We start from the raw sequence: 15,596 nt of genomic DNA on the forward strand, positions 1-15,596 counted from the left end.
AGGGGGGGGGGGGGGGGCGGAGAGAAAGAATCCCAAGCAGGCTCTGCTGCGGGGCTGGAACTCACAAACTGTGAGATCATGACCTGAGCCGAAAACGAGTTGGAGGCCTGAGCCACGCAGGTGCCCCATAGAGTGACCATTTTGATTTGGTAACTTGGAGGTCACTGGGGTCTTTCATAAGAGCAGTGGGGGCAGTCGTGTTGGGGCTGAAATCCTGCTTACCAAAAATGGGAATTGGAGACAGTGAGTTAGTGATGGACAACTGTTTCTTGCAAAGTAAAGCAAAACAGTCCAGGAGCTGGAGGACGTATGGGATCTGGAGAGACATTTTGTTTGCATTTAAGACAAGTGCTGTTGTGGCACGTCTGCATGCCAAAGGGATCAAGTGGGTTGGCTGGTCAGCAGCTTTCCCTAGGAGGCCCCGGAAAGTCATGAGCGCCATGAGGAGTGGGTCTGGGCAAAGGGGTAAGGATAGGCATTCAGAAGGGGTACAGAAAGGGAAAGAGGAAGAAAGGGAGGTGGAATTGCCCCAACCTGACATGGTGAGGGCAGATTTACAACGGTCAGGGAAAGGGTGTGTGTGGGAACACGGGGAGGGAGGAGCAGGAGGGTTTGGGCAAGTCCACCGCCTGGGTTGGCTCACTCGGGCCCAAAGTCTGCCAGAGGCATTTCAAGCCCTCCAGAGAACTGCCCTCCTAATTCCTTCCCTCCCTCGGGACATTCTTCAGGCCCTGACTCAGGCCCTGACTCAGCCCCTCGTCCCCTGCTCTAGCAGGAGAACGGCTGGGAGCAGCTGCGGCGGCCTCACAGGGCACGCCGTCCGCACTTGCTGCCCCATCCCTGATCTGGTCCTTTCTGCTCCTACAGACCTGCGGCTGGACTGGACCTTTGAGGAATCACCCAAAGGTGAGGGGGTGCGGGTGGCCCACCCCAAGTCAGTGCCTACGTTTGCCCATCGTGTAAGCCTGGCTTTGAGGCTCCCCAGTTGGCTTCGTTCAACTTGACAAGTTCCTGGAGCCCATATCCAGTGAGCTCCAAATCCCCTGGAAGGTGGCCTCAGCTTCACTGTCCAGGAGACATCTTAGCCCCGATTCTGATTTCTCTGGGCTTCTCTCTCCTCATCTGTAAAATGGGAACACTACCTACCCCAAGTTGTGAAGATTTAATAGAGTGTGATGCCCTTGGTGCACACCCCTACCCTGTTCCCAACAAGCCACCCGAGAGCATTTGTGAGCGTGGGTGCCAGCACCTTCAATGGTCACCCAGGTATCCTAAAGCTCAGCTCTCACTTCCCCTGGCCTGTCTTCTCCCACCCTCAGGGGCTTCCTCCCGTGCCGCCTCTGCAGACTCAAGGCATCCAGGGTCCCAGCAAAGACCGGCTGCCAGGCCAGGCCAGGCCTCTTCTCTAAGTGGGTGAGCCATTGTAGGAAAGGGGCCCAAGTGCTGCAGAGGGGTGCTGGCTTCCTTGTGGGGACTGGCACCCCCTGGTGGCCATGGCTGGTGCAGCCTCTCCATGCCCCTCTCCCTCTGCCCTATCCCACAGCTCTGCTCCTTCTTAGGATCCCCACCACTCCATACCCTTCTCCCAGCCAGGGCCAAAGGGGAATGGCGGGCAGGGGTGGACTTTATCCCCATTCCTGGTCAGGAATGCCTGTGATTCTTTTGAGGTTGGCTGCAGGAACTCATCAAACCAAAGATCCACAGGTCGTATGGAGTGGATAGTGGAGTGGCCCACAGCCAGGCGAGGACCTGTGGCCATTCACTCCACAGCCCGAGAGAAAACGAGGGGTGCAGAGGAGCCCAAGTTTCCTCCCAGGTTGGGAGAGATGATGATGAGAGAGGCACCCTTCCACATAAGTGAAGGATGCAGTTCCTTTCCTCTGCACAAACCACACAAGCCCAGTGCAGGCTGCCAGGGTCCTGGAGGGGCTCAACCAGACCTTGAGAATCAGGATCTCTGCCTCAAAGTGAAATCAATGAGTTTCTTATTCCTTTACAGGAAGGGGATTACCCTCATTAGTGTGGTCATAACTGGCCTGTGGCTCGTGGCATCATCAATAAGACAGAGGCTAAGAGCTCAAGATTCGAACCCAGAGTTTGGATTCAAGCTGCTGTGCTGCCACTAGCCATGTGACCTTGGGCACCTTAACCAATCTCAGCCATCTGTTGAGTGGGGACCACAGTGTGGTTGTGAGGATCAAGACACATAGCAAGTCCCCGCAAATACAGGCTTAAACATGACTAGAGCTTCCTTAAATTAGGAATGGTGTATTCTATTCTCATCACCACTGTTATTACCAATATTATTATTTCTAAAATAGGGAATAGAGTCATACAGCCAATAAATCCTGACCCTCCGTTCAGACATTCCATCATTTGATAAGCTTGGTACAGGGATTCCACTTGGTGGAAACATTCAAACTCAACAAAGGCTGGAACATTTTAAGCCAGCCAAGAAAGGAACCCTGGAGGGGAACTAGGGCAAATGTGACCACATGGAGCCTTGGTGGCTGGTTTCACAGATGACATCACTGAATCCAGAACCCTTAGGGAACTGAGGCCGAGGGAACAGAAATAGCTTACCCAGGGGTCCTGAGTCAGGACCACAGGCTCTTTCCCCTGCCCTGGGCTCTCCTTGGACTAGGATGTGGTCCCACACTTGGGCTTGTGTGTAAGACTGCTCAGCTGCGACAGCCAGAAATACCAGCTTCATCAAAGCCGCACAGACATACATAGCCACTGCCCTGGGGCCAGACTGAACGTGAACGTGGGGTATTTCACCGAGGGCAGTAGGAAAGAGCTAGCCACAGCTTCACCACACCCTCGTGAAGGTGGGAATCCTTCCCATATTATAGGTATTGAAATCTGAGGCTCGGAGAGCTCACTAACTTGCCAGAAGGTCACAGCTAATTGGTAGAGCCGGCATTTGAACTCAGAGCGCGTAACTTTCCTCTAGGTAACACTGCTTTCACAGGCTGGAGCTGGTAATGAGGGGCAGTGTGTGTGTGTGTGTGTGTGTGTGTGTGTGTGTGTGCAGGGCTGTGTTCTCATGTAGGCCTCAGTCTCCCTAAAAGGAAACTGAAGAGATGTTCTCCCTGTCTTTAGAAGAAGCTGGGACCTCTCTGAAGAGTTTTCTAGAAGCACCTTCAACTGTAATCCTGGAGCATCCTCCTCCCTACACCAGACCCCACATCAGGTAGCCTACCCAGCATCCTCCCCACACTGCCCCCGGTGCTGTGCCCTTTGGTCAGTCCCCTCTGCTGACAGAGCATGGATAATGCCCCTTCAGTTTGGGGCCTGTCCTGTGCAGCCAGGACAGCCCAGAATCCTTAGGAGAGCACTGGCAGGCACAGGGGTGAGGCAATGGCCTACAGGCCTGCTTTTTGAGCCTAGACAGTGTCCTGGTACCCCCCTACTCAAGCTGATGCCACCTACTTTCATGCAGGTGCCCAGACGCCAAGAGAAAGCTGAAAATGTCTGGACGGAAGATTCTTGGAACCAGTTTCTGCAAGAACTAGAGACTGGGCAGAGGGTAAGTGTCCTCCTGGCCCTCTGAGAGAGGATGTACTCCTTAGCTAGTGCATTTTGGAAAATGGGTTCACCCCCCCGACTTACTCTTCCCACCCTTAGCCCAAGAAACCGCTAGTGGATGACTCTGTTGAGAAGCCGTCTCAGCCCATTGAGGTGAGTACTGCAGGACAGGTTGGTGGAGGAGGGAGACAGCTATGTTGGGGGACAAATGAGGGAGCCTTTTGGGTGGTATTAGTCCCCCAACCATGGGCAAAGGCCAGAGACCCAAAGCTCTGACCCTCTCCAGTACCACAGAGTTGTCCTCTGTATCCCCAGCACCTGGGACAGTGCCTGGTCTACAGTATACACTCAAATATGTGTTGAATAAATGTCTATTGACCAAAGCAGGACTGGAGAAGGGCGTGGTCAGCGTGGACTTGTCAGGAAGTGTTCTTGGAGGTGGAGCTGGGTGGGCTTTCAAGAGTTGGGAGAGCTTGGCTAGGCAGAGAGAGAGCACTCAGTGTGGAGGAGACACAGAGGCAAAGGCTGGAGGGGCAGCAGGAGGGAGAGCAGGTGGAGTACAGGCTGTGGAAAGCCACGGAAGACTTGGTTAGAGCGGACACAGAGAGCCTTATGGGCTCTGGAGCAGGGAAGTAACAAGACAAAAGACACTATCAGGAAGTACTAAGGTACTATCATGGGAGTTGGGACAGGTGAGCCCGGTCAGATGGGAGGGGCCAGTGAGAGGCCGTGGAAGGGCCATCCTGATATCCTGTGACAGCTCTGGGCAGGCCCACAGGCAGGGAGCCTGCCCTTTACCCAAGCACTGCGAGCTTTGTCCTGCTGCCCATTGGTTTCTCACACCTGACCTTCGATCAGTGCTCCTGCACTGTACCCTCCACCTCCCCGCGCTGTCCCCCCTCCGCATCTCCCCCTGCTCCCCCCTCCCCCGTCACTGTCCAAGTCTCTCCGCATAACCCGCCCCCAGGTCCTGCTGGAGAGAGAGCTAGCCAAGTTGAGCGCGGAGCTGGACAAGGACCTTCGGTCAATTGAGACCCGGCAGCCATCCCCCAAGGTACCGGCCTCCCAGGTCCCTCTTGAGTGACTCTGGGACCCGGAGCCCAAAGCAGCTGAGCGTGGGTGGGAGGGACAGGCAGACCAGAGGTGTTTCCTCCAGCGCGACCTTGGACCGACTTCATCCCGGTCTGCTCTCTCCTTTATAAAATGCAGGGCGTTGACTTTTCCAAATGACCCCTAAGAGCCCTTCCAGGCCGACTCCACGTCAGCCTGACGTCCGGGGGCCTGGGGCTCCCCGCCCCGGCCTCGCCCCGCCCCCTCCCCCGGCCCTCAGCTCGCAGGGACCCCAGCCCCTATCCGGCCCCGGTTTCCTGGGCCTGCCTCCCCTCTTCCGCTACCCAACGGTTCCTCCCCCGGCTCGTCGGCTCCTCCCGGGTTCCCGGCCCTCCCGCCTGCGCGGGCGACTCTAGGACCCCGCGTCCCTCCTGCCCCTTCCCACCCCTCCCGCCCTTCCGAGCCGCAAACTTTTCCGGAGGCGGCGGCCTCGGCTGCGGCGAGGCCCGGCGTCCCGGGCCCTGACCGCGCTCCGTTTCCCCGCACAGAGCTCTCAAGTGCCCCGACGGTCCCGGGAACCGCGGCCCCCGGCGCGGTAAGTGGCCAGGCGGGGCGCCAGGGACGTGGCGCGGGAAGGGGGCGGCCGCGCCGGGAAGGGGGGTGAGCCCCGCGGAGGGCGCGGGAGGAGGGGCCTGGAGGCCGGCCAGTGGCCGCGGAGGGAAACTGTCCCCGCCCGAGGACTGGGTGGCCGCGGCCGGCGGCGGAGCCAGGCCGGGAGAGCCTCGCGCTTCGCACGCGCCCTCCCACGGCCCCAGGCCGCACCCTTTCCGGGCCGCGACCGCTGGGGAAGTAGGACATCCTGTTCAGATCTCGGGATGTGGGAGACGCCTTGGGAGGAGGCGGCAGGAGATGCGGGGAGACTTTTGGGTGGGCAGGGGTGAGCGGCGTAGGGTGTGAGGGCCCGGACAGGTGGCTCACTCGCTGTGTCCCGCTCAGCCCGGCCTCCACCTGGAGCTCCAGTTTCCCGAATGCACTTTACCACGATTCCTCCCGGCCCCTGAGCCCCTACAGAATGGCGGATGGAACAAGCCCCTTCCTAGGTCGCAGGGACTTTGTCTACCCTACCTCGGCCCGAAGTAAGGACCAGCTCTCCTCACCCAGAGACCTGCCACCACGCACCAGTATGCTGGTACCCTGGGGAGGGGGGTCGGGGAGGCAGGAAGTTCTTAGAGCCTCCTGCTTCCACTGGTCCCTGTCCTGGGGTTGGGGGAGCGGACCACCACCTCAACTCCGCCCCCCCAGACGTGGCGTCCGGCTGAGATAGTTGTTCTCCACAGACTCTAGTGCTTCTGAACGAGGGGGCAGCCCAGTCAGAAAGGAAGAGAGGAAGGTAAGGAGGGGTGGGAACACTAGGGTCAGGGTGCAGGGGGGTCTGGCGTGGGTCCGGGTGATAACTGTTTCACACCGGCTACCTGCTTGACTGAGGTGACTCCCTCTGTCCCCCCGCCCAGAGGAAGGCTGCCAGACTCAAGTTTGACTTCCAGGCACAGTCCCCTAAGTAAGTGCCCTTCTCTCTCCTTCCCACCCCCAGGACTGTCTCTGCACCCTATGGGAGGAGGGGAGGACAGGGCTGCCATGGCCTCCCCAGAGGGTGGAGGAGGCTCTCCATGCACTAGACAAGGTCTGAAGGGAAGGAGGATTGGGAGGGCCTCACCTTGCTGGCTGTCCTTGCTCTGGCCTGCAGGGAGCTGACTCTGAAGAAGGGTGACATTGTCTACATCCACAAGGAGGTGGACAAGAACTGGCTAGAGGGGGAGCACCATGGCAGGCTGGGTATCTTCCCTGCTAATTATGTGGAGGTAAGCCGGAGAGCAAGCAGGAGCCCGGCTGCGAGGGTGGGAGGGTTGCAGAGACTTAGAGTGCAGACCCGCGGATCCCTCCACAGCCCTTCTCTGGAGCTGACTGCTTCCCACACATCTTACAGGTTTCCTAGTAGGTAAAACTGAACTCCAGGGGCAGGAGCCAGGTCAGCCTCATTCATGCCCTTGGCCCCCACAGGGCTGCACCCAGTGCTTTGCCTATACTCAGGACGTGTTTCTTAAATGAGGACTAAAGGTAAAGCCCAGCCCATGGAGGACACCCAAATGACCCCATTCCTGCACCAGAGGCCACCAGCCCAGACTTTCACCATTCAGCATCCATCTCTCTCAAGCACACAGTGTGTGACACTTTCCTAATCACATCACATATACATGCTTCTCATTAATCTGAGAAGAGATCAGTCATCCCCATTTTACAGAGGCGCTTGTAAGGTTCAGAGACAAGTGTTTAAATACAAGATCCAGAGGTGCCTGGCTAGTTCATTCAGTAGAGCATGTGACTCTTCATCTTGGGGTTGTGAGTTTGAGCCTCACACTGGGGGTAGAGTTTACCTAACAAAATAAATAAAACTTTATTTTCCTTAAGTATTTAATGATATAAATTTCCCTGTAAGCACTGATTTAACTATGCCCCACCAGTTTTGATATTTTGTTGGTTTTTTTTTCATTCAACTCAAACTATTTTCTCATTTCCTTTGTGACTTCCTCTTTGACCCATGGATTGGGTTATTGTTTAATTCAGGCTCTTGATTTGATAAGCATCAATAGGCCTCCCCTACCTTCAGAACAGTCTCTGATTTGGAAACTCCACAATGTATACACAGTATTCCATGTTATTAGTCATTTACATCTTAGTATGAAATGGTTTATACTAGCTGCTTGATTTTTTTATGAGTAGGGTGAATTAAAGAGAATATGGGGCTTCTGGGTGGGGTAGAAGGGACAGGGAAGAGACATACTTGGTTCTTAGCGGTGGTGTTAGATCCTCAGTTTTAGATCAGGTTACAAGATGTTCCCTGCTGTTTGGAACTCTTCATTCACTTCCATGCTCCACTTTAAACTGTCTCTTAGGACTGGCTTCCATCTTTGTTCTGCCACTGCCTACTCCACATACCACTAGGGAAAATTCTTCCTGTAGTAGCCTTCTGGGCTAACCACCCCTAGGCTGTGCTTACCCCCAAGCTTGTGTCTGGTGTTGGTATCCTCGCTGGCTTCTGGGGCACATCTTTGCCCATACCATCTTCTCTTTGTTCCCTCACCCTTCCTCTGCCTAGCTGATGTCCAGGCTGAGTGTCATGACCTTTCTTCCTGTAGGTGCTCCCTGCAGATGAGATCCCTAAGCCTATCAAGCCCCCCACCTACCAGGTGCTGGAGTATGGAGAAGCAGTGGCCCAGTACACTTTCAAGGGGGATCTGGAGGTGGAGCTGTCCTTCCGCAAGGTGCGGTCTGGCAGGGAGGGAGGGGTGGTGGAGGGCAAGGGCTGGTGAAGACATGGGTAAAGATGTGTAATAAAAACATTTTTTAAGGAGTGAAGTGTACCCATCTTCACCCAGTATTTAAAATTTTTCCTAATTTCTTTGCATATGTTTCCCTTAATTTAGCCCATTTTTTTTAAAGTTTGAAACTTCTAGAGTAGTTGTGCTTTTTTCAGTTGCAATTTGGTAGGCTGTGAGGATCATAATCAGCATTTTTAGAAGAACAGAACTGAAATGTTATAATGCCTTGCATGCAGAAAGGGTATTTTATCAAACTGTTAGGCACTTATCTGTGTACCCATGTGCATGCGGTGTACTGGGTTGTTATTAGAATGTTATTTTTTTACTGTAGATCATAATCAAGGAAGTTTGAGAAAGTCATAGAAGGCAGGGAACTGACCTCGCTTTGGTTGATTTTGGGGGCAGAGACCATGAATGCCCCTAGTGAAGTCCTCCAGAAGTGCTGGCCCCTAGGAGAGAGGGGGAGGAGGTGGCTGGGTGGAGCAAGGTAGGTGGCAGAAGAGAGCTGGAGACCATCCTCCCCAGGGCGGCCCTACTTAATGTCAGTCAGCATGTGGGCTTGAGGACACACTGGCTGTCCCCAGGAGGTTTTTTTTTTTTTTTTTTTTTTTTTTTTTTTGATGCACTGACGATGGATCACCCAGTGAAGAGGCAGGGATGAGACCCTATTGTGGCAGTGGTGACGGATGCCTGTCCAGTGCTCCTTACCAGTCAGCCACTGACCTCCCATGCTCCTCACAGCAACTCGATTGTTATCCCCACTTAACACGTGAGGAAACTAGGCTCAGAGAGGCAAAGTAACTTGTCCAAGGCCACCCAACTTGAAATTGGCAGAGCCACCAGGCTCCCTCTTGACTGGAACTCTGGGGAGAGGGTGCCACCGAGTCAGAGGGGTACATGTTATGTAGGCTTCCCAAAGAGGAAGGACTTGATCCACGCCCAGTGCGGCTTGCTGTGGGAAGGGCCCGGGCAGCCTGGGCTTGGCTCCTGACTCCACCATCTTTTAGTGATGCAACTGCCCAACCTGCTGACCTGCTCTGAACTTGATCCCTTTGTGCAGGGCATTAGGTTTAAATAAGACAGCTCCCATGGGCACCACCAGGGGCAGGGGCCCAGGAGGGCCTTGCAGAAGCTGATGCCTTGCTGCACCCCCAGGGGGAGCGCATCTGCCTGATCCGCAAGGTGAACGAGAACTGGTATGAGGGGCGCATCTCCGGCACAGGGCGCCAGGGTATCTTCCCTGCCAGCTATGTGCAGGTGTGCCGTGACCCCCGGGTCCGGATCTGCGACCATGGCTCCCAGCTCCCTGCATCTCCCCGCCTGACCACCACCCGTCTGGCCCGGCACTCCAGCTCCCCACTAACATCACACAGCCCAGTTGATCCTGACTGCAGAAGCCGGACCTCCCCCCACCGCACCGGCTTCTCCTTCCCTACCCAGGAGCCCAGAGCCCAGAAACAGGTAAGGTGACCTGCCTCAGCTTAGAGAGCAGATACCCTGCTCCCTACACTATTTCCTCCATTCCTTTGATGGAATCGTTTGGATACCTTCCTAGTCTGCCCCAGGACAGGTCAGTGGGATCGCTGGACAGAACCTTGCGCTGCAGAGTTGCCTTGGCCTCGTGGGCCTCAGACCTCTCAAGTTGGTTCTGGTTCTTGAGCTGCAGCCCAGGGTGACCTGGGGCAGCCAGCCAGCCTTAGGTATGACACTAAAGCCAACCCAGACCTCCTGACCCTATAGACTCCACTCTTGTGATTTGCCTGTATCAGTTTCTGGGACAGGGTCATGCGGGAGTCAGAGGTCTGCCATTCACTTGTTGTGTGACCTGAGGCAGATAACATACCTTCCCTGGATTTAGGTTCTCTCCACTGCGGAATGGGGATAATAGTTCCCACTGGAGAGGGTATTCGGGTGGGTTTGATCTAAAAGCTTATCGTAGCTAATGGGTCAGGTGAAAAATATCATTGGTCCTCATGCTGACAAACCCACAAACAAATGCACTCACTCCTGTGCTCAGCAAACCAATGTGAGCCCGGGGCGCCTTTCGTGCCCAGCTTTGTGCTGGCATTTAGAGTCAGCCACCTACCCTAGCTGGGCCTCAGCTTCCCAGCCCCTGTGAAGTGCAGTGCTCAGACAGACCTCTCTGTTTTGGGGCTTCAGAGGATGAGACGGGGGCGGCAGGTAAAGTGGGAGGGCCCACTGCACTTTCCCTCCCTCATGCTTGCGTGTTGCCTGCCTTTCCAGGGTCTCGGCACCCCTGGGTCAACTCTGTCCCATCCTGGAGGCTCCAGCTGTCCCTTGGACCTAGGGGCCTCCCCCAACACCACTCAGATACACTGGATCCCGTGAGTACCATCTGGGGGTGCTTGGTCAGGGGTGGAGTATTGCTTGGCAGGCAGTGCTGAGCACAGTGATGCCCACCTACCCCGTAGCTAGCCCTTTCTCCACTAAGATGGATTTGGTAAACTCCTGCCTTGGGCACTGATGGATGATTTACTTGGGGGGGGAGCGCTTGTCTGTGCTGGTCCTGACCTGTTCCTGCCAGCCTTATAACCGTAAAGCAAGCCTCCCATACTCTGCCCTTTGGCCTCCATCTCCTCACTGTGTTTCTAGCCCTGAGGTCAGTGTGTGTATGTGTGAAGTGTGGGAACTGGTAGAACAGACCTGGAAGCACTGGGAGCTCAAAGGAAGAGGGGCTGGGGTGGGGGGCGCTTGGAGCGCAGGGAGCAGGCCTGGGGAAGGATGCACTGAAGCCAGACAGAGTTGCCATTCTAGGAGCTGGGCCAGAGGCCAATGGGATCATCTGGGATATTCAGAGGACACGGCAACACTTGGGGTAGGCTCTCTGGCCTGATCGGAGATAGGGGCCAGGCTCTAGCGGTTGCCATGATGGTGTCTCCCACAGGTATCGGGCCATGTACCAGTACCGGCCCCAGAATGAGGATGAGCTGGAGCTGCGGGAGGGGGATCAGGTGGACGTCATGCAGCAGTGTGATGATGGCTGGTTTGTGGGTATGTGGGCCTGGAGGGTGGCTAGGGGGCAGGTTGGAAGGGTATTTCAGGGTTCCAGGGGGATGGGCTGAGGGGCAGACCGGAAGAGGGTATCTGTGAGTCCCAGGGAGTATGGGGAATATCTTAGGGTCCTGGGCAGATGACCTGGGGGCACAGGTCAGACGGGGTGTCTTGGGGTCCCTGGGTAGATCTGGTGGGCTGTTGTTGTCTGCCAGTGTCTATTCAGCAAAGATTTGTAGTCTGACTGACGATCCCAGGGTCATTGATGAAGTCAGCATAGACTCAAGGCAGCAGCGTTCCTGACCCTCACAGCCCTGGTCCTTCCCACCACACACCTGTCTCTGATGGAAAGGACCAAGTCTCACACCCAAGTATACGCACCCCCACCTCCAGATCCCGGTCCTTAGGGCTGGTCCTAAGGCAGCTCAGGCAGAGGACTAAAGCAGGAAGCCGCAAGTTGGCCTGGGCCTGGTTCAAGGTGACCAGCCCAGCAGGCCTCACACAGCCTGTTTCCTCAGAGTGGGCAGGGCCACATAGGCCTCAGCTTCAGAGGAAGCAGGCTGCAGAGCCTAAAGGGTGGCAAGGCTGCTCAGGCAAGGGTGGCCTTGGGGGCAGTCTCTTGACCTGGCAACCCACCGTTTCTCATCTGAATCCTAGCACCTCACTGCTGACCAAGTTTCTGACACACCAGCGATTACGGAGCACTAATGTGTTCACAGTGCTTGCCTTGGAGGGGTGGGCGTGGGGGCACATTCTTCTTTTACTGTGTACACTTCTGCTTTTGATTGATTTACTTCATTTATTTGTTTATTTTGAGACAGAGAGAGAGTGCAGGGGAGGGGCAGAGAGACTGGGAGAGAGAGAATCCCAAGCAGGCTCCACATTGACAGCACAGAGCCCAATACAGGGCTCAAACTCACAAACTATGAAATCATGACCTGAGCTGAAATCAAGAGTCGGATGCTCAACCAACTGAGCCACCCAGGTGCCCCTGCTTTTGAATTTTATTTTGACTACTAATAAAGCTTTGCAAATAGAGACAATAAGAAAAAGCACCACTTCTGTGGTATGAGCCACAAGTGCTTTTAGAGGGAAGACTTAGAAAGTTCAGTGTCTTAGTCACACCAGCACAGTTCAGGTGTTCAGTAGCTGAATGTGGCTAGTGGCTATCATTTTGGACAGGGAAGGCTTCCTAGGGTAAGTGGGGGAGCTAGGCCTTGAAGGACAGGGGAAGGATTCAGGGAGGCATCCCAGGTCAGGCAACAATATCAGCAAGGCCTGGGGACAGGGTGAGCATAGGCTGCTTATAAGGAAGTAAGGATGCCAGCCGGCCAGGAAGAAGGTTCAGAACTTTACTTTCATTTTGTATTCCTATATCTTCTAGCATTCCCCCTTCACCCCAGAAGATGGGTTTCTTTGGGGTTATAACAGACCCAAGGCCTAGATTTTACTCCCACCTCCACGCCTAAGTGCTTTTGGGGAATTCACTCAACCTCCTCTTTAGGCCTTGCCTGCCTGTCCCATCTCTAAGTTGGAGGTGAAGGATGTCTGGGCGGCTTAGTCGGTTAAGTGTCTGACATTTGATTTTGGCTCAGGTCATGATCTTGTGGTGAGTTTGAGCCCCGCGTTGGGCTCTCTGCTGACAGCTCAGAGCTTGGAGCCTGTTTTGGATTCTGGGTCTCCCTCTCTCTCTGTCTTTCCCCTGCTTGCACTCTGTCTCTCTCTCTCTCAAAAAATAAACATAAAAAATTAGAAATTGTTTTTAAAAATAAATTGAAGGTGAGAGCAGTGAGTTTCCTCCAGATTTAAGGTCTGAATTCATCCTCCTGCTTCCTTTCCTGAGGAAGGTTGGGTGATTCAGTGTTGCATACAAAGTTATACACTGTGTATGTGTGTATACACACACACACACACACACACACACACACACACACGCACGCGCACACACACGCGCGCGCGCGCGCGCGCGCGCATTCAGATCCGGAGTCATTGAATTTAGAAAGTGTAGCCTTGCCCAGCTGCCCGCTAGGGGGCAGAAATGAGGAAAGCAAGTCCTTCCTCCCTGGGACAGGGACTGCACTTGCAGTTCTGGGCACTGCCAGTAGGGAGAAGGTCCTGGACCTCCACATTCCTACTAAATAAAGAAGTCTGGGGAATGCGTTTTCTCTTCTCTTTAGGTGTCTCCCGGAGGACCCAGAAATTTGGGACATTCCCTGGAAATTATGTAGCTCCGGTGTGAGTGGTCTCCGTGGCAACTCAGAGGCGTGCCAGGATGGTGTGAGGAGCAGTAGCACTTACAGGAGGGAGAGAGTATCCCCGTCCCCATCCTCCTTCCCCAAGATCTGAGCTGCTGGCATCTGCAGACAACCCGAGCAGCCATTCTTTGGAGCCCCCTTGAAGCCCCCTGGACTGCTTCCCACCCACAACTCACAAACATTCCTCCAACAGCCTTTTTATTTCTCCCCCTACCCCACTCCCCAAATATAGAGGTCTGCTTTGAAGTGGAGACTGTTTCCAGGCCTTATTGAGACCAGACCCCGGAGCCCCCCACCCCACCCTGCTATGGCGTTTCCTCTAACAGGGACCAGCTCCCGGCTTCACCCCCATGGGGTTCCTCTAACAAGAACCAGCTTCTTAACCCAACACAGACCAAAGGCTGCCTCTGCCTGGAGGAGAGTCCTCCTCTTTCAGCCCGGCTTGCCTGCCGCCCCCTTTGCCTTGCTGCTTCCGGCTGGCCTTGGGAGTGAGGTGGGAGAGGGACCCACCACCTCCTCCGTGCCTAAGGCCTGGTAAGAGGTCTTGCCCGAAGGCAACCTCTTCCCAAAGGCTGCCAAGCCCTGGGCCTGGGCTCTGCATGCCTTCCTGCTGCTGTGGTGCCCGGGAAGGGCTGGGGACTGGCCTACTCCAAGTGTTTTCCCGGAGGACTGATGTGTGCTACCTTCCTGCCTCCCCAGCTCCTCCAACCCCCAAGTGCCCCCTGGAAGAGGATGTAAAATAAATCTGGATACCAGGGACCTTGCCAGCCCTTTTCCTTCTGGGTGGGAGAGGGCTCCTCCTGCTTGGGGTTGTGGGAATTCTTTCCGCAGTCGGCTGTGCTGGGAACCAGGCGGGATGTTGAGTGTGTGTGCAAGGGGAGGCTGGAAAAGCACCATCATTATCTCTAACGATCTCAGCCCCCTGGTCTCAGGCAGAATGGGGCAGCCCCCAGGATCAGACAGCGGTCTGATGAGCAGTGCTGGGAGACAATTCACATCCCAGGGCCCGGGGCGAGGCCTGACTGTGGGGAAAAACCAGAGATGGGAGCTGAATGTGGCCTTGTGTGCAGGCTGTTTTGATTCCGGAGTGGCCATGGGGTTGCTGGACTAGATGACATTTCTAGCTGTTCTGCTCCTAATGTTTTCCTTCTGTGTGCTCCGTTTCCACACCGAAGCTCTTGTGTGTTTGTTTACTTTCTTCTTTGAGCTCGGGTTTTTGAGCAATCGATTGTGGGAAGCTGGGAGTGGTAGGGCGCAACTTAGCCAGAGCAACTGTTCTCGCCCAAGGTTTCAGAGTCCTGGGACCCAGTGAATCCTGCAGGGCGACAGCAGTGGTGCAGTCTGGGCCTGGCTGCTCTGCCAAGAAAGGGAACTCCAGTCCTTGGCAGCTCCTGGGAGTTGAGTAGGGCATGCGGTGCTCCATGTGTGCTCTCTGACGTGTCTCAATGACAGGTATATGATTCCATTTTATAGGACGAGAGACTGAGGCTGAGAAATTAAGTTGTCTGGTCCACATCATTATAAAATGTGAAGTCAGATCCAATTACTCTTGCCACCTCTCTGTACGAAGTGTACCAAATGCCCAGGCAGCCCTTGTCCCAGAGAAGGAAGGTCACACACAAGGCCAAAGACTTCCCTGGGGCCGCCCCAGGTCAGGCCTCCTTTATATACTTCCTGGCAATCCTGTCTTCCAGGCCTGATGGTGCCTCGCTTTGCCAGGACGGGTGTGGGGGAGACCTGTGAATGACAGGGCCGTAGCCTGGGTGTGGCCTGGGCCCCAGTGCTGGTTAAACAGCAGCTGGAAGAACAAGACCTACGTGCACACCATCTGTTCTGTCCAACCCAGTCCTCACCACGATCTGCTTCTAAGTTGGCAGGTCCAGCCCCTCTTGTGGAAATGACTTCTCCAGGAACCCACTGGCCTAGTCTTCATACCCCTGTCCCAGCTTTTCCACATTCCTTGATACCCTCATCAAAGATATCAGGGTTGCGACTTTGTTTCCCTGGGGCAGAAACTAAATCCACACCCTCTTTGATGGATCCTTGAAACCTCCACAGCAGGCCAACCCTGCGCCCCTGGGCTGCCTGCCATGACAGCCCTGCCTGTACAATGACCACTTCTGTGCCTTGACCTGGTGTGAGGCATGAAGTGATGGGAGGATCACAGGCCTGAGGGGTGAGGGGGCCCTGCAGGGTCAGAGTGAGAGAGGGCTGTAAGCCACTGGGGATGCTCATGCCATTAGAGAGGTGAGCTGCGTGACTTGCCCAGGGCCACAGAGTTGCTTAGAGCAGGACAGTGCTCCCTTCTCCACAGCATCCTGTCCTTCTGTCAGATGACTTTGTCTTTGTCATGAGTTTTGTGAATTCTCGG

The 15,596-nt window shown here is 55.1% G+C and overlaps 1 protein-coding gene across 7 annotated transcripts in view; it reads left to right on the plus strand.

Moving 5' to 3' along the window:
* Nucleotides 1–13,985, plus strand: part of SORBS3 (sorbin and SH3 domain containing 3) — a 28,948-nt gene extending 14,963 nt beyond the window's left edge. For 4 of the 7 annotated variants that reach the window (XM_029937438.1, XM_029937450.1, XM_029937454.1 and 1 more), the window contains 16 exons: nt 868–906; nt 1,320–1,413; nt 3,106–3,196; nt 3,446–3,532; nt 3,631–3,684; nt 4,499–4,585; nt 5,130–5,176; nt 5,578–5,762; nt 5,919–5,971; nt 6,093–6,139; nt 6,326–6,440; nt 7,776–7,901; nt 9,114–9,419; nt 10,203–10,303; nt 10,864–10,970; nt 13,148–13,985. In XM_029937438.1, coding sequence (XP_029793298.1) covers nt 868–906; nt 1,320–1,413; nt 3,106–3,196; nt 3,446–3,532; nt 3,631–3,684; nt 4,499–4,585; nt 5,130–5,176; nt 5,578–5,762; nt 5,919–5,971; nt 6,093–6,139; nt 6,326–6,440; nt 7,776–7,901; nt 9,114–9,419; nt 10,203–10,303; nt 10,864–10,970; nt 13,148–13,209 — 1,601 coding nt within the window. In that variant the 3' untranslated portion in view covers nt 13,210–13,985. The remainder of the gene's footprint in view (nt 1–867; nt 907–1,319; nt 1,414–3,105; nt 3,197–3,445; nt 3,533–3,630; nt 3,685–4,498; nt 4,586–5,129; nt 5,177–5,577; nt 5,763–5,918; nt 5,972–6,092; nt 6,140–6,325; nt 6,441–7,775; nt 7,902–9,113; nt 9,420–10,202; nt 10,304–10,863; nt 10,971–13,147) is intronic. The other 3 variants (XM_029937446.1, XM_029937470.1, XM_029937476.1) reach the window with 3 other exon arrangements.
* The last annotated feature ends 1,611 nt before the right edge of the window (nt 13,986–15,596 follow it).

The sequence above is a fragment of the Suricata suricatta genome, chromosome 1, assembly GCF_006229205.1.
Source record: "Suricata suricatta isolate VVHF042 chromosome 1, meerkat_22Aug2017_6uvM2_HiC, whole genome shotgun sequence".
Taxonomy (NCBI): domain Eukaryota; kingdom Metazoa; phylum Chordata; class Mammalia; order Carnivora; family Herpestidae; genus Suricata; species Suricata suricatta.